We start from the raw sequence: 20,327 nt of genomic DNA, 5'->3' as shown, positions 1-20,327 counted from the left end.
ATACAGAAAGAAGCCACCACAAATATGAAACAAGACACAATAATTAACCAACAAGGATCGGCTTTTTTCCCTTTTTCTTATTATTTTTCTTCTTCTTTCCCCTTTCCCCTTTCATAAATGGCAAGCTTGTTTTTCTAGTATAGTTATTGACCCCCTTTTTGCATAAAGAACCCTTTATTTCTTAATTCTTTCTATTTCAAATTTTGTTTTCTGATGTGTGGGGAGAAATGTGGGGAGGCCATGTGTAAAAATTAAACCCCCGTGTGTTTGATAATTTAGACCCTGTAGGTTAGCATTTTTTACTATCGTATATCACCAAACTACCTCGTCTTGTCTCTCTCTGCTACTACTATTTCTTCGTAGACCTAAGAAGTCAATCATTTACTTTTATTTGTAAATTTCTCAATTAAACCATCTATTTTAATTCTACATTCTCAATTTCAATTCCAAATACTTATTGAATTATTATAAATAGTTATAAATAGATATCTCAACTATAACACTTTATCGCTGTGTGTTTGTATACTTGTTCTTGTATGTTTCAGAATAAATTAAAATTTAAATCCTCCCTAACATTAACACTTGAAACAAACAAACATTAACTTTATTTTAATGAAACGAGATTAAACTACGCTTTACGAATAAAACAAAAAGAAATAAAGCGAAAAAAAAAAGGAAAAGAAAAAAAAAGAAAAAAAAGAAAAAAACATGCAACGACGCGCCCTACGCTACGCCCGTCGACGCGTTGTTTGGCTCTTCTTATCGCGGGGATATAGTTTCGTTTAGGTCGAACCTTTGGTTGCTTACACGCGTTACAATAGACTACGTTGCTTTAGCAACCTGGAAATGGATGTTATATCACAGCGCCAGAAGGTACACAAAGTTGGGAACTACTACTTAGTGTAGTTGATTAAATAACCATTATTAATATATATATATAGTAAATCAATCTGTGTGTCCCCTTCTCCCCATGTTGGCCTCTAAAAACGTACAGATATTATCAATCATCTCTCGCTTCCTGACAGCACTATTGATTTCAGGATACCTTTTCCTAAACAGTTTTAACTGATCCATGGTAAATCTATCCAAGCTTGAATTCCGCCATGCAACAAGTATATCCTGGTCGCTCAACTCAACCACAAACTTGGGTTTCTTCGCTAAGGCACTCATGGCAGCTACGTCAATGGCATTATCCTCTTCCAATTCTCTCTTGGCGGCACGTTCAGTCAAAACCCGGATTTCTCGATTAATATCACTTATTAATTGTAATGATTTATTGGATAAATTGTCCTTCAAATAGGCTAATTTTTGTATAGTTATGTCGTGTTTCGTTAGTGATCTCTCGGTTGGTGGGTAGGGAATCTCAAGTAATTGATGCTTAATAACGTCGAAGAAATAGTTTAATGAAGGATTAGGATATTCTCGTGGGTTGTAATATGGCACCTTGTGGGTTTCCACAAGTTCCCTCATCAACTTAACCAAACCAGAATCAACCATAGTGCTTGGCTCTTGATTCAGTTGTACATTTCTTATGTAATCGGCAGGTAATGCTCGTACATCTTCAATCCAGGGTAATCGGATGAGCAAAAAGCCTTGGGGAAAATTGCTGTTATTTTCCGAATCGTCTTCATTCGAATACTTTGTAGACATACCTACTTGAGTCGGATACATCGCATATAGATGTGGTCGTGAATTTTCTCGAATACATCCAAATACTATAATGTATTTCTGCAATTTCAAACATGAGCGATAAAGTGATGCAAATGTCGTGAAGGAATTGGTAAAAGTTCCCTTAATGGTACTATTTGAGACACCGGTGATGTCAACAGTAAGAAAACTTGCAGCGCCACAAGAATAAGTCGGGTTGAAATGTCTCAAGTCTCGGAATCCTATTAGTTGGAGGTATGGAACTTGGGAGAAATACAGGGATATACTATTCTTCCCCCCTTCCTTCTCACTATCTTCTTCCTCCTCTTCCTCCTCTTCCTCCTGCTCACGTTCGGTATCCTCCATCTTATGATCAAAAGTGTAATTCCTTAAAAATCCCATTTGTTCCTTATTCAATAATAGAATATCCTGCCCTGCACCTAATGGATACCCTTTCCTAATTCCAGCATCTTCCTTTTTATCCGCCATGGACATCCCCAAGTCACGTTTAAACTCAATAGGTTCAAGCTCCCCACTTGTACCATCTCTAACCAATTTTGTCTCCGTGTAAACTCTTTCCATAGTTGATGTCCTAGGATATAAAAGTAATTCTCGTTTTCTTATCCTTTCATGACCATATAGCTGATAACCCTTTACGGTACACCCTAGCCTGCCTCCAACAGTACCACCATCACTTAGAATCAAATTACAAGTGAACAAAATGCGTCTGACATTCTTTATACCAATTATGTTTGCCCTTATCTGATTCCCCAATATCAGCTTTTTGAAAACAAGACTGTCTTTAGAAAACCCGATATCTAGTTCTTCTTCTTGATTAGATTGAGCGAATTGACTTGTACTTTTAGTTTTGCCACTCTTGAGGAAATTAGTATTCATGAATAAATCCTTATACGCGTGGAAATCAAATTCTTTGTGAGGGGATGGGTTAATAAAAAATGGTTCAATGAAGAACCCATAGGCGTAATAATCGTCAATCACGCGCCATAATGCTTCCTTTGTTGACTTCTTCTCGTATGGCTTATCATTAGTTGTCATCCAAATCAACCGTCTTCTGTTAAATTCCTTCTTTGCCATTAATTCATCAATCATTTTATTCAAGATTAAAACTAAATCAGTATCTTTCTCCATAGGTGCAAGCTTGAAGATTTCTTGCAATGGCCTGATTTTATCATGAGCATCCTGGATCAAATCGTTCAATCTCTTCATATACTTCAAATTCAATGGGTTTAAATGGAACAATTCAACAAATCCAACTGGTTTAAGATGCAGTTTCAATACTTTGTTGGCTTGACAATTGTAGAAATATAAACCAAATCCCGTATTTCTCGAAGTTTTAATAAGATGCTGCATCAAATCGTTTATCGACGAGAGGATTTCATATAGTTTCGACTCATTATCGACAATCTCATTAGATGGTTTGAGTAAATCAGGTGTTATTTCAATTAGGAAACATATCGCTTCTCTAACTTCTGTTTGTTTGTACTCGTTATTCTCATCATCAACATCATCAAGTTCAATATCACCGCCATCCTTATAAGAACCAACCATTATAAAAAGGCAAGGGTCAATGCAACCGTGACATCACACTTGTCTTTATTCAATTTTCTTCCGCGTTTTAATCATCACCAAAAATTATCCCCTTGTAATTTTTTCTCTCTCGATCCCTCCTTGGTAATACTTTTTGGCTCAATAATCGGTGGGTAGGTTTCCAAATGTCGATACAATTCATATTGGTTCTCAATAGGCAAGGCAAATCGCGATTAGTCAAGTTCTTTAACAATGCTACATACACGCCGCAGCAAAAGCAGCAAACTATAAGCGATATTCACCGCTTGATTCTGTCGCGAGACTCGGCAAATAAACAATCCTCGAATTTCGTGTTATATCAAAATCAGATGAAATTGTGTTATAGAAGATATGCGGGACTTTATTTTATAATACTGATAGATTTGCAAGATTCAGAATTGTCTTACTTGGAGAGTCTACATTTTTTTGTGGAGATTTTGGATGTTTACTTTAATAGTGTGTGTGAAGTCGACTTGGTGTTTAATTTTTATAAATTGTATTATATTATGGATGAGATATATTTGGGCGGTGAGATTCAAGACATTTCGAAACAAAAGATATTGGATCGGTTAGCATACTTGGACTCATTGGACTAAAGAGACACTATCGAGACACTATCGAGACACTATCGAGACACTATCGAGACATTATCGAGACACTATCGAGCAGAGCGAGATAGTGTTGTGATAAGCTACCGAGTGTTGTGATAAGCTACCGAGTGTTGTGATAAGCTACTGAGTGTTGTGATAAGCTACCGAGTGTTGTGATAAGCTACCGAGTGTTGTGATAAGCTACTGAGTGTAGCTCCACTATCTCGCTCTGCTCGATAGTGTCTCGATAGTGGAGCGCATTGACTAATGACGCTATCGAGCAAAGCGAGAAATAAAATGGAGGTGTCAAAAAGCTCAAGTTATGAAAGCTATTGGTTTATCCACCAAGACGTTTGCGCCGTGGGATACAACTATATCCCAAATTTGATTAGAAACTTGGTCAATTGAATTTGCCCCAACATCAACAATCTCTATACTTGGATCCTCTGTATTATTTAACACCTTTAAGAAACATTGTTTCACTTTATTTTGAAACTGTTGTAATTCGTATCTTTCTTCACCCCAACCTTTCCTCTTGCTTATCTCCTCCATTGACAATGTTAAAAATAAAGTTAGGTCGGGTTTTGGTAAACCCTTATCGGGACCCAATAACCAATCAATATCAGCTAGATTAGTGTTTTCACCGCCACCACTGCTGCTGCTTATTCTCGAATCATCAATATCGTTCTTGGCCAAGGTATAAGCTATTCCTGAATAGATATACCTATCTAGGACGACAAAATAGCCCAAGTTGAGTAGATCTTGCATTTCGCGATTCAATTCCCATCTATTTGCCAGGAATAACAAATGGGTGGACTGGTCGTTTAATTGAAATGCAGTATTTGTAAGATATTCATTGATTATTTTACCTATAGCAGTTGATCGATTAGGGAACTTTATGAGTTTATTTTGGGAAAATTTTGACGCGAGTATTGATGCCTGAGTAGACTTTCCTGAACGATCAAGACCCTCGATTAGAATTAGCTGTCCTCGAGGCATATCTGTTGGGTGTTTGACAATAAAAAAATATGCAGTGCAATTGAGGAGGTGTAATTACAACGGTGCAATTGAGGAGGTGCAATTGAGAGATGAGATGAGAGATGAGAGAGATGACAAAGGAAAAAAAAGACACCCATTGGTGGAAACTTTCCCCCTAAGGTATCAGTATCCCATTCCCAGTATTACGAGACTATCGAACAAAGCGAGATAGTCGAGAGGAAGAAGAGAGAAAAGCAGTGACCATTTTCTTGCAACAAGCTAGTGGTGGCAGCTAGTGTAGTCAGTGCTGCTCCACTATCTCGCTCAGCTCGATAGTGTTGTCTGCTCAGCTCCATAGTGTCGTCTGCTTCGCTCAATGAGCAATGTGAAAGAGATTATGACCGAGAGAATCAATGTCTTAGACTCATCAACCGGAGATACACTCTTTCTTAAATTTACTCTCCAAAAGATTAAATACCATACTAACGAATCCCATCTAAGAAGAACGCAATGTCTCTCGCCAAAAGAAAGGGCACGATGGGATATTTGTCAACGGCTATCAAGTTAATTGGACAGAAGTATTTTTCCCTTGACAATAAGGGGAAACCCAAGAAACGACGCTGTTGAGATGGTTTGGTGACTAGAAGAAGAAGAAGAAAAAGAAGAAGAGGAGGAGGAGGAGGAAGAGGTAAGCCTTTTTTTTTTTCAATCACTAGAATGATTTAGAGGTCGTGCGATTTGGTGGCATAACTTTGTTCAGAATGATGTAGAGTGGGGCCTTTCCCCCTTGTAGCAATTCCCCAAAAGTATATCTCAAAAGAAAATCCACAAGGGTTTGGTTGCATATACAATTAGTTTTGCCATGTTATAAAACAACTCTCAATTGAGTACACCACTATATAGGCCCAAATTTGTGACGGCTGGTTAACCAAGTGGTAAATCTATTTTTGGTGTCTGAAAAATTTCATTGAGAAATTTATTTTTCAGACACGAAAATTGAATTTTGAAAAAAAAGGAAGTTTTGAAAAAAAAGGAAATTTTGATAAACAAGAAATTTTGATAAAAAGGGTTTGTAGCATACACAGTGTAGCGTCTAGCGACATGCAGGTAGTAGTAGAACCTAGTCAGTGAGCTTCAGTGTCGAGCGAAGCGAGATAGTGTCGTTCAGGGAAGCATCTAAAACATGCAGATAATAGTTGAAGCTAGTCAGCATTGCTCCCACTATCTCGCTTCGTTCGACAATGGAATCTGGATCCGGATCCGACGGGTCTCGGCCATAAGAAAAGAGTGTAAATAGATTTAGCCGACTGAGATGGTAGCTGCTCTTTCCGTTTACGGCAAGAAAATTATTAATAATTTTAGATCTATAGCAATCTACTTTCGCGGTTAACCTCTTACACTTCGACTAAGCTTTGTTTCATTTGGATTGCTCTCTTTCTTTATGAACAAACACTCAGTTCTTTGACGGTGTCCTGGAACAAGTCAAATTTGACTAGAACCAAAAAAAAGAAAAAAAAGGACTATTCTACTGATAGTTGCCTGGTCAAATTGAGGCATAAAAAAAGGTCAAATTTGCTTTTGAAGCGGCAGATATGTAGATGTATGTGAGTTTTAGTTGAATAATAACCAAACTGCGTCAATAAAATAGAGTGCTGATTGCTTTTATTTGCAGCAATAACAATATATATATATATATATATAATATTACTCTGATAAAGTAATAGTAACAAATTTGGTTAACGTTTTTTAATAGCATATGAAGAAAATGTATTATTAGTTACTTCATTGCATATTAAATTAAGAAAATCGCACGGACGGACATAAAATACCCTTACATTAAAGACATTTTCCCACTAAAAAATCATAGGCGGAGAAACAGGATAAAGACGTGCATGAATATTACCAAATTCATCTATATAGCTTATTGTAACCTTCTTTCCTTCTCACTTCCTCCATCCATCTTTCGTTTACTTGTTTATCTACCTTTCATTCTTCCTTCAACTGACAACATTCACTATCGACACTATCGAGCGTCTTTTTTTTTTTTCTTTTTTCTTTCCGAGAAATGACGGAAAGATTTGATTTTGAGTTGTGAAAAATTAAGAGAATAAACTTCTTACTCTTTCTTTCTTTCTTAGAGGATCTCTTGTATTAGCAGGTAGGTAAGGATTAACAGACATTGACAATAAATTACCAATCTTGAACTTATCACTCACTTTTACATATATACACTCGCTTCTTCTTCTTCTTCTTTTTTTTTTCTTCTTTTATAACTAGAGATCAGAACAGAAATAGTGCTCGCCTCGCCTTGCACTGCTTTCATCCCTTCCTCCTACTCCCCCCCACACACTATTGTCTGGTTTCAACTCCTCAATCACCACAAACGTCAAATTACATTAATCTACATTATATTTGTAGCAATCTCTTATTAGCTTCAAAAGTACCATATCAAAATCTAACGGAAAATAATCTGAAAATTTTTTTAACCAAAAGGGAAGAAAAAAAAAATTAAACTTTAGAAATTTAATATCAGAGAAGACTTTATACACACGGAAACACACACCCACACATTAAACACCTAGACTCCCTGAAAGAAATTTCCCACCAGAGAGTAACCTACTAATCAGGATTTTATTGCAAAAAGAAAGGAACCCAAAAACCTAGAAACAACAAAGAAAAAAAGACAAAGTGTGTGTGTGTGTGTGTGTGTGTGTGTGTGTGTGTTTTGGGACCAGTTACTAGTATAACAAGCACCTTCCTTACAGATCTATCCGCCAATATTTTCGTATCCTATAGATTGGAGATTTCACCCTAATGACACAATTACGTCAAATAGCAGCAAGTATGTATTTTATTACCAGCAATTGTGTTTATACCCAATATGGCTAATGAAATTTAGGTTATCTCGAAACATACGGGTTTGGAGGGGTTTTTATCTATTAATTTTCGGTTCCAATAAAAGCTTGTCGATTTTACCGGGTTTGGACACAAAAGAGTAAGAGACAGTAACGGACACGTACAGTGACACGCATTGCGATACATGGGCCATATGTCATCTTTACACTAATCTTGACTAGCTTGCATTTCTGTTGAGCTGAAATTTTCAGTCAGGAATATGGATTTTCTTTTTCTTTTTTTTAAGAAAAAAAGAAATCTTTTGATAATGATACAAGTTTGTTTGTTTCCTTTCAAGAGTGCCTTGAAGCTTGTGAACTAAAAGATACTGATTATATTCATGCCATGCCAGCCCCTTACTTGTCAGATTACCATATACTAACGGAGATTCTTCTAGTTGGATCCAATCCAAATGTTGCATTCTATGCATCTAGACTATATCAAACAAAATTGGTTGAACTTAGTGTAGTTGACCCGTTGCTTGATAAAAATGCCCCGATATCGTGGAAATCGTCACTGCTTGGATCGTTTCAATTTTCACCTCACCACTCATACACTTCGATCAAACAGGTACCCTCAACTACAATTTTTGATGTAGTTATACTAAGTTGTAATTCATTACAGGATTTTCAGACTACGTGTTCGGCGTTGGCAAACATTGTTGATAAAAACTCAATTGTCTTGGTTGAGTCCACCGGGTATATCAATTTGGAACCTTTTGTTTCAATGAGTTTGCCCAAAGCTAAGGCAGTTTTAGTAATGTCCATTATGAGCGAATGTGATGTGCGTAGAATTTCAACAAATCACTACCATCACCAAATAAGAGCTAATGACACACGTGTCTTTTTTGGCACATCTTCAGCCTCGTCGAACAAATTAACATTGAATGCCAATTATAAAAAGTTTTATGAATTGTTACAAATGGTTCAGGAAAATAGCAATGGCACTATTAGTTTGCTAAAATCGAGTAATCCAAAGGAATTCATGACATACCAATGGAAATTGGCACTCCCAAGAATAGTGTTCAATCCAATTATGGTATTGTTTGAACTAGAGTTTCCGGAAATGTTAAAGAGCCAGATTTTAACCAAGCCTTTGATTACTGGCTTAATCAATGAGTTGTTTAAACTAATAAAAAAGATGGAGTGCAAATTGGTTAAAGGATTTGAAAATGAAGCAAATTTATTGAAAAATTGGGCTACTGCCTACCCAAAGACTCAAAATAACCAAGATTTCATTAACTCGCCATCTTTTTTCTACAACTATTATAAAAAGGGCGACCTCGAACTAGACTTGTTATTATTACAGCCAATACTTTTAAGCGACGATAGTGGATTAAGAACACCATACTTGGAGAATTTATACTCAGTGATGTGCCAATTCAACAAGATTAATCAAGGATCAACCATTTTTTTCAAAAGACGAACCGACGATATAGATTTGAGCACATCACAACAAACTTTGAAACAATTGGAACAAGATATTCAATCAAAAGTACAAAGTGAAAAAGAGTTGAGTAATATAATCAAGGGACTTGAGGCATCTAAAACATCTATAACTAACGAAATAGCAAAACTGGAAGCCAACCTTAAACAAATACAACAAAAGGTTTTAGACACGGAAACAAGATTTTCCAACGTACAATACGAATTTGACAAGAAGGTCAAATCTTTGGAATTTGAACACGAAACTAAATTCAAATCTTTGAATAATGAATATAACCAACGATTGAAAGAATTGGAGTTGAACTTGCAAAAACTGAAACTAAACGGTACCAGCAGTAATAATTCTCCAGTATCGATACCTGCTCAGCAACCAACTCCAGCTCAAGAGGAACAAAACCCAAAACTAAATGGGTATAGAGACTCAGTGATGACTCAAGACGGATTATCTGATCTCAAACATATTGTACAGTATGGAGCCGCACTTAATGGTGAATCACAGCACCTCCACAACAACAACAACAATCAGCAGCAGCAGAGTGCGCTTAAACCTCCGATTGAACCAAGAAACCCATTAAACAGTACGCTGCAAAGCTCAGATAATTTCGAAGATGCTGGAGAGTTACCACCACATATAATACAGAAAGAATTAGAATTGAAAAGGAGAGAAGAAGCTTTATTGGCTCGAGAGAGGAGAAATAGCAATGTAGGATATTTGAACTACGAGCAAAATGGGAATATCTTGCCACAGCAGCAACAACAACAGCCGCAGCTGCAGAGGTTCCCACAGCAACAAAATTTTGGACCTCAACCATTTGGCCCACAGGCTCCACCATTTCAACAACAGAGGCTGTATTTTAACCAGAATTATAATTACAATAACGGTGCAGCAGCCGCACCGTATGCTGATCAGCTGCCCCCACATGGTTTACCTAGTGGCGGTTTACCCCCAAACCAATTCCCGCCAAACTTGAAATCAAACGGTTCATCAAACAATATGCAGAAGCTTCAACAACAACAACAACAACAACAACAACATCAAATGCAAATGAATCAAGGTTTCAACCCACAGCCAAGAAGATTAAGCTCAATGCCAGGCGGTATAAATAGTTTTCAAGATTTCCAGCAACAGCCTTATAACTCAATGCAACAAAATGCATTTCAACAATATAGCGGCAATCCGTCGAGTTTCAATAACGCTGCACCAATTGATCCCTTTGTTGAGGGTCGATTCAAGAATAATCTCAAAAAGAACAATCGTCGGTCTGCAATGCCTCCCCTTTCTGGTAACTTAGATGGGTTGGATATGGGAGGTCGTGGTGGTATGCCGTTACCTGGTACAAGAAAGCAGCACTTGGGTATGAACAATCAATTGAACTCACCACCACAGGGAAGAAGATCGTCAAGTAACATGATGTTGATGCAGCCTCACAATACCGGTGGTACCAACGTGCCTTCACAAGAGTTACAACAATCACAACAACAACAGCAGCAACAGCAGCAGCAGCAGCAGCAACAACAACAACAGTCGGTACCACCGCATTCAAATACTAATTCCAATTCAAGTTACTTGCAACCTCCTAATATGAATAGTTCATCATCATCCACAAACACTAATGATACACCAGTTACAAGTAATGGTTCTGCCGATCACCATCAAGTACACGTTCCAATGCAAGGACAATCATCAACGAGGTATGATGATATTAACGCTAAACCATTGGGCGGAATTGCCGAGTCGAATAAAGCTGGTGGTGAGACAAAGAAGAAAAAGGGATTTTTTGGACGACATAAAAAGAAGGATAAAGATGTGTAGCAGGAGAAAAGAAACACAAGAAGAAAGAGGAGCAATGATATCTGAGTCAAGCCGTAGTTTAGTTAAGCCGTTGTATACTAGTTATAAGATTATCTGCATTTTCTGAATAACCTCTTTTGAACTCCTGTAGCTCTTGATGTTTTTTGCACTGAAGCAAAGCGAATCAAAGACAAAGCAAAAAAAAAAAAAAAAAAAGTTAAATATAACCAATTGATTGGTGAAGTTTGTACATTTGAATCTTTGAAAGACACCAACCTTTAGTACTAGGCCATTTTTGATACAGCAGCACGATGGCCAGATCATTTTATGAAGACGATTCTCCAGTAATTAACAAACCGGGAACAATCACGCCCATTCTGCCCGAATTAAAAGCCGAAGATTTACCTCATGGGGAAGTAGAGTATGTTGATGGTATGATAATTCGAACCACACCCAAGCTAGAACAGTGGACAAGAAGGTTCCGCACTTACTTCAATGGTAAATTCCAAATCTTTGATGCTGAATTGGATACGCAAAAGCTGGCGTTTGCTAATGAGTGGAGTAATTTGAAACATCAATATCATGAAATTGTAAAAGAGCCGGTGTTGCCTAGTGGAATATATATCCTCACTGCTGCTCTCACGGGGAGTATACTAGTGCGTCACAAGAATATTGCCGTCAGGTTTATTACGCCGGTATTGTTTGGTGGCGCTGCTACTAAATATTTCATGCCTCGTTCATTTGATAATTTATTTGAAAAGTATGAGAATTTGGAGAAGCAATATGTTCCCCAGGTGTACGATAAAAGGGTATATTTTATAAAAGATATGAGGGATATTAAAAACGGATTGGACGAATCTAGGATAAAGCTCAATGATTGCGTTATTTCGCAAGTTCATGATTGGCGAAAACAAGTGAAGGATATCTTCAATGATGGTGTTGATGAGAAGGACGAGAAAAAGTAAAAGGGGAAGTAGGTATAACCTTGGAAATTGAAAAGAAAAATGCTAGTTGCTTGTTTCTTTGCTTCTAACTATTTACTATCTTTAAAGTTGTATAAATCATAGCTACACCACCAATCAAAACCAATAAATAGTCTAGCTTACCCAACCAATACCGTTTCCTTTTTTCTATATATGACATATCCTCGGTGATTTGGCAACAACTCTTTAAATGCAACATTGGAGGATACATGTATACCAAGGGAATGCATGCAAAGCAACCAACAAACGAAACAAACTTATCCAAGTTTCGACCACCTACAAACGCAACATATGCCGTTGTGAGAACAAACAGGGTCCGGAATAAATTCTTTAACCACTTAACCCCCAATGACAATTTCCCACTTCTGAAATGGAACAATTTTGATTCAATTAAACGTATGGCGGGGAATAATTGTAGTGATGTAGATAACAATATAGCCAAGGAATACAAAAATTGTGTAAGAATAACCATTGGTGAGTTCTGGGGCAAGTTCAACAAAATCACCGTTTTTACCTTACTTCCAAACGTAAGATACCCTAAAGATCCGATTATAGTGAAAAGAAGGGCAATTGTAGAAATCACTAAAGCCAATACCTTAGGAAAGTTTCTGGGATGTATCATTGATTCTTGAATAGGAATAATTAATCCAATTCCTTCAAACGCAAAAATCGCCGTACCGATGAATAATGAAAAATCACTTTGGTTGAACAAAAGATCAACATGCATACCAAATTTGCCATGATTTAAAACAAGCCATTCATAAAATATAAAATAAAGGATTATGATTAAACCGGTCAATATAAAGAAATTAGCCAATACAGCCAGGATGGATAATTTGGTAATGTCCCGAATCAAACTCATTGGTATTATCAATATCACTTGAAATATAATAAACCAAGCAATATTCAACTCTGAGGTTTTGAAATTGGTAATATTGACGATAAACGCTCTCAAGTTTTCCGCAGTGAACACAATGTATGCAGCTACGAACCCAATCTGAGAAATGACTATTGACGAAAGTATCAATCGTTGTAGCCATGGTCCATATAATTTCAATCCGATCTCAGCAAAACCAGATAGTTTGGTAGTGACTTTGCTATAAACCAAGATGAGGTAACACCACCAAGATAACACGGCAAAAAACACCAAAGTAATGACTGAAAACAATAGTCCACCATTAGCAAACGCTTGGGGTAGGAATAGCACACCTGTCCCTACAAATGCCTTCAATAGTAAAAAGTATGCCTTTTTATCAGTTGCCGTTCCCTTGGGGTTAAAGTCAGCACTAGACATCAATGGTGTTTCTTCTCCCGGTAATAAATACTTGTAATGATTTACTATGTTATCATCATCTTCCAACTCTTCTCCTGCAAAATGACCGTAAATACTTAGGAATTCAATAAAATTACTCGTTAAGAAGTTCGGCATTACTTTAGGGGGATATGAAGGAGCAGGAGGAAAAGAAGAAGACAAAGGGGGAGAAGGAGAAGCAGAATAAGGCAAAAGTGGTGACGGTAATGGCTCATTGTGATTGGAAACACCCTTAGTTTTCTGCTGCTGCTGCTGATGATGATGAGAATGATATTGAGTTTCATGTTGATGAATCAAAAACTCCCTCCTAAACCCACCCGGCACATTGAACGAACCAGCTCGAGGCTTTAACGGTTCCAGAGCCATAATCTCCACACTTTCACAACTTTTGTATTTCTTCAACTTGGGTCTCTCATTAACATCTTGTTGAATCTTATATAAATCTCGAGTGATGTCTGCACCTTCTTGGTCTAGACTTTGAAAATCACTAGGTAAATGTTTTGATATTTTAGATATGACTTTTGGATCATCGAGCCCCGAGCTTATACCACTTCGACTCATTAACGTTGGTCCCGGTGTCGGGGTGGGGGTAGGAGTATGTGTTGGTGCAACAATATCCGAGAATGAGGAATTAGAAGTTTCCATTACTGCTGATTCATTTTCGGCCAGTTTATCAAATGCCAGCCCTGGACGAATAAAGGGCGTCATGTTTCCTTCACGCAAGAATTGCGTATTTGCAATATATGAACTGTTTTGTGATCCTCTCAAAGATCCATCTTGCTGATAATTATAATTTGAGCCCAATGGGGATTGCGAAAGTGGTGGTTTCACGAGCAACGCTATTGATCTCCTTCTCTCCTTAGTGGATACTATTTCCTTGGGATTTGTCATTATAGCAGAAGAAGATGTTGATATACCTGAAAAACTCAGCGTGTGTTAGAACGTATCTTTAGCAATAGCAACAGCAGCAACAGCAGCAGCAGCAGCAGTCTCTCTTCTTTAAAGCTCAAGAGCAGTGATAGTAGCAACGGCCCTTCTATCTATGCCGAGGCCCTATATCTGGTCTACTCACGAAGGAAGATAAAGCAAAAGAAACAGCTTGGTGGTTTCTTCGATAACTGATAAAGGGCATTGATAAAAAAGGAGAAAAAAAAAATATTTGAGCCGCACCGCAAATAGGTTCCGTTTTTATCAAAAGGAAAGAGAAGCTTAAACCAGGAGTAAGATGATTACCATGGTCCTCTCTCAAGAGACAAGACGTGGCAGCTAAAACGACAGTAACTAAAACTAAAATGATACTAGTGAGAGGGTCTATCATCCAATTTTCTTCTCCTTTTCTGTGTTATTGTTTTTTTGATTTTTTTTTTGTAGAGAGAAGGGAAAATTACTTATTATATATTACTAAGTTTCTGAGCTCATCATTATGATTGAAAGTTCTCTATTTTATGGATTCAACATTGATGCCAAACTTGGCCAATTTCGCCAGAGCCTTGGAATACCCAAACTGAGCTGATCTCATGTAGTACTCTACGGCATAATCGTTTTTCTCTCCATCTTCAAATTCATATTCAAAGATTTCTCCTAATTTGTAGAGCACTCTTGAGTCCTTTGGATTGATACTTAATACCTGCTCATAAAAATCTATTGCAAGTGGGATATTCTTTTTGATACCAAAATCTTGTCCATATGGTTCCAAGAAATCATTCTTTAACAAACAGGCAAATATGAAAAATGCTTTACATTTAAGAGCATCTTTGATTTCGTTGCTATTACCATAGCCCCCCTGTTTAATCTCGTTGATAATTTTTTGAATATGTGTAGTTGCTGATTTAATAAATGCAGCTCTATTGTTCAAAGTGTTGGAATAAACATAGTCTCCCTTTATGTTGATATGCTGATACATTTTCAAGTTTGTTGCATTGATAAGCATTTTTGTCCAAAGCAACCTATACTCCATCGTCTTCTTACCAGCAGCAATTTCGGCTCTCAAGTTACGAAACTCCTGAATTTTCTTAGTAGTCACTGGATCAAGATGTTCAACCATTGGTTGCGGTGGCAATTGCACATTACTAAACACAGGAATGCTATTACGCTTGTTCATGTCATACATTTTTCTAGTGTCAAATCCACCTACACTTGGTCTTTTCATGTGATTGGTCATGCCACCATTACCACCACCACCATATTCATTATTTGGGAAGAACATGGACTGTACTTGATAGGGCATTGTCATTGGATTCATACTCATACGATTCATCGGCATGTGCATTTGCATCTGTAACATTGGATTCATAGACATTTGCATAGATAAATCTGGCATGGACATGTTTGGATAGGATAGAGAATAAGGAGATCCAACATTCGATTTAGGAGGATTCCGTTTTCTCGCTCTATCCTTCACTGGTTTATTATTATTGTTGTTATTGCTATTATTGGATTCCGATATCACCAGTGAAAGTATATTCTTTGGAGCCACGGTGAATTTTCCTTCACTTTGTATAGAATTATCCGAAGCTTTTGAAGACGATGTGTCCTTCCTGTTCAACAAACCGGTATCAAGTTTATCGTCAGTGGTTAGTATTTCTGGCTGTTCCGTAACAATACTCTCGTTACTACCTTCAGTATTATTGTCAAGAGTATTTGCTTCACATTGTTCATCTTCGTTCTCAAATAAATATTTGTTATAATCTGAAATGTGCCTCGATATATTCAAATCCAAGTTCGACATTGTTCGGCTCATTTTCAAAATAGGTCCTACATCATCGTCTTCTTCATCATCACCACCACTCAATATTGGTGAAATGTCATCATTCTCTTCACCGTCATCATTCTCGTCGTATACATTAAAGCTGCTTGGCTTAAAGTTCAGTTCCAATGATGATACACGTGATTTCCGATTAATTTTATCATGGTTCATTGCTAAATGTGGTGCTGATGAGTATCTATTCGACTTCACAGTCGATCTTCGGGAATTGATTATTAATTCGTTTTCTTTATCGCGTCTGTTTAATCCTTTTCTTGTTTGTTCATATGCTCGAAGGTAATCACGAGGTGCTTCCTCCTTGTTTTCACCGTTGCTGGTACTGGCACTTGTTTCTTCGGGAATATCAGGATATAACCCAAACGCATCACCACCAGCAAATGATTTGCTTTTAGGTGAAGCAGTTTTCGAAACAGGCGACCCCAGTTGTACTCCCGTTTTTGAAATTTTTTGTTGTTGTTTTGGACTAGCAACCTCATTTTGCTCAAATACAAGTGACTGAGACGGAGGGGAAAAAGGAGCTGAAAAATGAGGTGGAGGTGGAGGTGGAGGTTGCATCATATATGGATTAAACATGAATGGCATTTGCATCATGTTCGGGAATCCCTGACCATAAGGCATTATTAAATTAGGATTAGGTTGAAACTGACCCCCATTCTGTTGACCAAGAAACATCGACTGTCGGAATTGCTGCTGTTGTTGCTGTTGCTGTTGATGGTGTTGATGATGTTGCTGCTGTTGCTGCTGCTGTTGCTGCTGTTGCTGCTGAAAGGCTAATGCTTGATAATATAGTCTCCATTGTTCATAAAGTGGGTGTTGTGTTGGGTCAAAGTATGAATTAGAGCTTTCCGTATCATCGTCGTCATCCTCTCCTTCCCCTCTTCCATACTCATGACGTACAGGTTCTGCAAAGAAAGAATCGCGCTGGTTTTTGTAGATCATTGGTGGTTGTTGGTATCCAAATTGGTTGTTCATAAATGTAGATAACCTGTATTGTTGCTGTTGGTTTTGCTGTTGGTTTTGCTGTTGCTCTTGCAGAGCCTCCATTTTGCGTAAGTCAACTTTTGGTTGAGGAAGTTGAGGAATTGGGGATTCTGATACCCTTGATGAATTCAATGCAGAGACATGTTCTAAATGTTTAGACAGGGGTGATGGTCCGTTAACGCGTGGATCTAAGGTTGGTACTTGACGTATGGGAGAAGATGTATTGGATTTCTTTTGTTGCGGGGAAGTAAAGGTGGAGTTTTTATCAACTTGTTTGAAACCTATTGGTGTTGAAGGCGTAACAGGGCCCGATGACTCTTTTGTTGGAGGAGTTTTCAGTGCTTGTCTAAGTTTATTATGCGATTCAATGCTATTAGTAATATCTGCTTCAATTACTCCCACTTGAGTAGTTTCGTAATCTGTATGCGTTTGAGCATTCTTGCCAATTGGAGAGTCAACCGTGGCCACGGCTTCAGCAGAAATTTGGTATGGTGACAAGTGGGTGTTCTTGGCAGAGTCAGCTGGTACACTATTTTCCAAAGAAAGGTTAGACTTTGTACATTCCTGATGTTTCGTTTGCGGCAGTCTATGAGCTAGTGCAATCCTTTTCTCTTGCTTTGGTAATCCGTTCAAGCTCTTTTGCTGAATATGCTGATGATTAGGAGGGTAGGCTATTGAGTCTGACGAAGTGTACGATGAGGCGGAGCCGGTAGACAGGAATTCACTCTCGCTATATGAATTAGTGGTATTGGTTCTTCTATGACTCACGGAACCTCTTTTGCTACTAAGGGGACTCAAACTTAAAAAGGTGTTCCGGTTCCGGGTTTGGTTCTGGCTATGACCATGACTATTACTATGACTATTACTATGACTATGGCTCGGGCTCTGGCTTTTGCTTCGGATCCGATCCTGGCTCTGATCCTGGCTCAGGATACCACGTAGTGGAGATAATTTTGTCTCTTCCAAACCTCTAAATTTAGAAAACAAACCCATCTCCTTTCCTTTAACTCAGGTATGTATATATGTATAGATATTGTATGTATGTATATATATATACATACATATATACATATATATATATATGTATATATATAGGTTATGTTATTATGGAATAGCTTAGCAATTGTAGAAGCTATATAAATGAACAAGAAAGTGTAATTTTTCAAGGGGGGAGGGGGGAAAGGGATTGTGTTTGCTGGCCGTAAATAGCTAGGTAGACAGTTGTAGTATGTTAAAAATATGAAAGTTTTGTGGTAACAGCAAATTTCTCTTAGTTCTTCGATGAAATCCTAAAAATATCTTTTTGCTTTTTCTTTTTTTGTTTTCCTTTATGAGAGCTTAAAGTTACAAATTGGGATTATTCGTCAAGACGATCACGTATATTGACTAGATATACGTATATGCTGCGTGTTTGCACTTTCAAAAAGGAACATGTAGTATACTAATTAGTATACTTAGATTCAAATGATAGGGTTAAGTGTGCAGGGGTAATTCGTACTGGTCAATATTTATCGCAAGTTTATTTATGAGTTTCGACTCTATTTTTAAAACAAGTGTTGTGTTCTTCTAGGTACAAATAAGACAAGACAAATAATGGGGTTCAATTGTGTAAACAATGGAGGCGACAAATACTTTCCAGTAAAGAAGCGACTACTTTAAAATTTTAGTCGAGATATCAAGAAAAAGTATCTAGAGTAGTTCATGGATACCTATGGTAACGACTCACTCTTTTTGAATAACTGAAGCTACTCAAAGAGAAGGTCTTTTTCCAAACATTTAGCTTTGGTAAATACCACAAACCATAAGCCTATTTAGAATTGAGTTTTGGCCGAATGATAGCTCTTAACTGATGCCCTCTCTTTGTTTGCTTTAGTCAAATTAACAAAGTTACCTGTACTTTTTAGTTTTTTATTTCGTTTTTTTTTTTTTGCATCCGAATTACCCAATTGGGACTAATTATAAACACTCAAATTTGAAACATCCGATCAATAAAAAATAAAAAAAAAAGAGAGAGATGCTATAAAGGTGCCTATTGACAGCAAGAATAAAATGATGCCAAAAAGGTGGGAAAAGGTTTTGTTCAAGAGGTAGATGACCTTGGAAAGAGAATGGTAAGAAATGGTTAAGAGTTTAGAGAAATGCGAAACTAAAAGTTTGTTAACTAAAAGTTTGTTACTTTTTTTTGTCACTTGTTATTCTTACTCGTAAGTTTGAATAAGGTTTTTTTTTTTACATAATATATTATTTGACTCCTCATCATCTGCCCCTCCTCCCCTTCTTTCCTTTCTTACAAAAAAGAAAGCTTATATTGCTAATTATCAAACGAATGAGTTTGGTGTTGTATCAATTGAGCTCACTTGGCAATTGAAACCGAAACTCGAATGTTTCTTTTCTTTTCTTTTCTTTTCTTTTTTTATTTTGTATTGTAATAATGAGTATACTTTGAAATCTCATTGAACAAGACAGGGCCTTTCCATATCCATTGTTTTCAACAAGTCTTTTGCACTATATTTAAAAGAAAGAATGTAGTCTCTTTTTTTTTGTTTTTTTGGAATATGGACAAGTTTGAGATTGAGTGTTCTCCGTTCAACAATAACTAAGAAAAAACTGGGTGACTCAGCACAAAACATCTATTTATACACAGATATATCTATTTATATATATATATATATATATATACGGCTCATCTCTAAAGAACCGTTTAAAAACATACTCTTTGATCTGCAAGATCTCACACTATTCAAATAGACGCACTAGAAATGAACTTTCTCTTCTTGGTAAGTCTTTGCATATGCATAATTAGCGACACTATCAAGCGAAGCGAGATGGTGTAGCTGCACTGAATACACCGACACTAGCGACACTATCGAGCGAAGCGAAATGGTGGAGTTGCACTGAATACACCGATAATATATGTGCATGAGCAGCACTGAATATACCAATGATATATGTACATGAGCAGCACTGAATACACCGATGCTAGCATCACCATCTCGCTTCTCTCGATAGTGTCGCTATACCCACCACACTATACACGTTGTATAGAATATATTTGTGCATGAGCAGCATTAAATACACCGATACTAGCGACACTAGCGACACTATACACGTTGTATAGAATATATATGTGCATGAGCAACACTGACTACACGGACGACACTAGTGTAGTGCCACACTTTGCGATCGCAAAAACGGAAAAAGAGCGGAAAAAGCAATAAATGCAAAAGAGCAAAAGAGCAAGATCGCGACAAGTTGACGCTAGCTGACAAATCGAAATCAGTACCCCAGGGACAGTTTTTATTCCCAACCCCTGGTTTTTACGAAAACCCCAGAAAGTCACAAGATTAAAAGAA

General features: G+C 37.3%; 5 protein-coding genes across 5 annotated transcripts; 1 reads left to right on the top strand and 4 right to left on the bottom strand. All coding sequences in view use genetic code 12, as the record gives it.

The window, feature by feature from the left end:
- Positions 1-945: 945 nt before the first annotated feature.
- On the bottom strand, positions 946-3,216 carry CAS1 (ATP-dependent DNA helicase; the record flags this gene model as incomplete). Its single annotated transcript, XM_049324269.1, has 1 exon — positions 946-3,216. The coding sequence occupies one exon, from the start codon at positions 3,214-3,216 to the stop codon at positions 946-948; it is 2,271 nt and encodes a 756-aa protein (XP_049182874.1).
- A 923-nt stretch (positions 3,217-4,139) lies between these two features.
- On the bottom strand, positions 4,140-4,823 carry KGF56_000029 (bifunctional thymidylate/uridylate kinase; the record flags this gene model as incomplete). The annotated part of the gene is made up of 1 exon (XM_049324158.1): positions 4,140-4,823. The coding sequence occupies one exon, from the start codon at positions 4,821-4,823 to the stop codon at positions 4,140-4,142; it is 684 nt and encodes a 227-aa protein (XP_049182873.1).
- A 2,793-nt stretch (positions 4,824-7,616) lies between these two features.
- Positions 7,617-11,899, top strand: KGF56_000028 (uncharacterized protein; the record flags this gene model as incomplete). The annotated part of the gene is made up of 3 exons (XM_049324049.1): positions 7,617-7,644; positions 8,095-10,834; positions 11,254-11,899. The coding sequence occupies 3 exons, from the start codon at positions 7,617-7,619 to the stop codon at positions 11,897-11,899; spliced, it is 3,414 nt and encodes a 1,137-aa protein (XP_049182872.1).
- Positions 11,900-11,963: 64 nt separating this feature from the next.
- AVT4 (Avt4p) lies at positions 11,964-14,120 on the bottom strand (the record flags this gene model as incomplete). The annotated part of the gene is made up of 1 exon (XM_049323939.1): positions 11,964-14,120. One exon carries the CDS (start codon positions 14,118-14,120, stop codon positions 11,964-11,966), a length of 2,157 nt encoding a protein of 718 aa, XP_049182871.1.
- Positions 14,121-14,667: 547 nt separating this feature from the next.
- On the bottom strand, positions 14,668-17,967 carry KGF56_000026 (uncharacterized protein; the record flags this gene model as incomplete). The annotated part of the gene is made up of 1 exon (XM_049323828.1): positions 14,668-17,967. The coding sequence occupies one exon, from the start codon at positions 17,965-17,967 to the stop codon at positions 14,668-14,670; it is 3,300 nt and encodes a 1,099-aa protein (XP_049182870.1).
- Between the last annotated feature and the right edge of the window lie 2,360 nt (positions 17,968-20,327).

Source organism: Candida oxycetoniae (genome assembly GCF_023343755.2).
Source record: "Candida oxycetoniae strain CBS 10844 chromosome Unknown scaffold44, whole genome shotgun sequence".
NCBI lineage: Eukaryota > Fungi > Ascomycota > Pichiomycetes > Serinales > Debaryomycetaceae > Lodderomyces > Lodderomyces oxycetoniae.
Note: the sequence above shows the minus strand (reverse complement) of the source record. Positions and strands in the feature narration are given on the sequence as shown.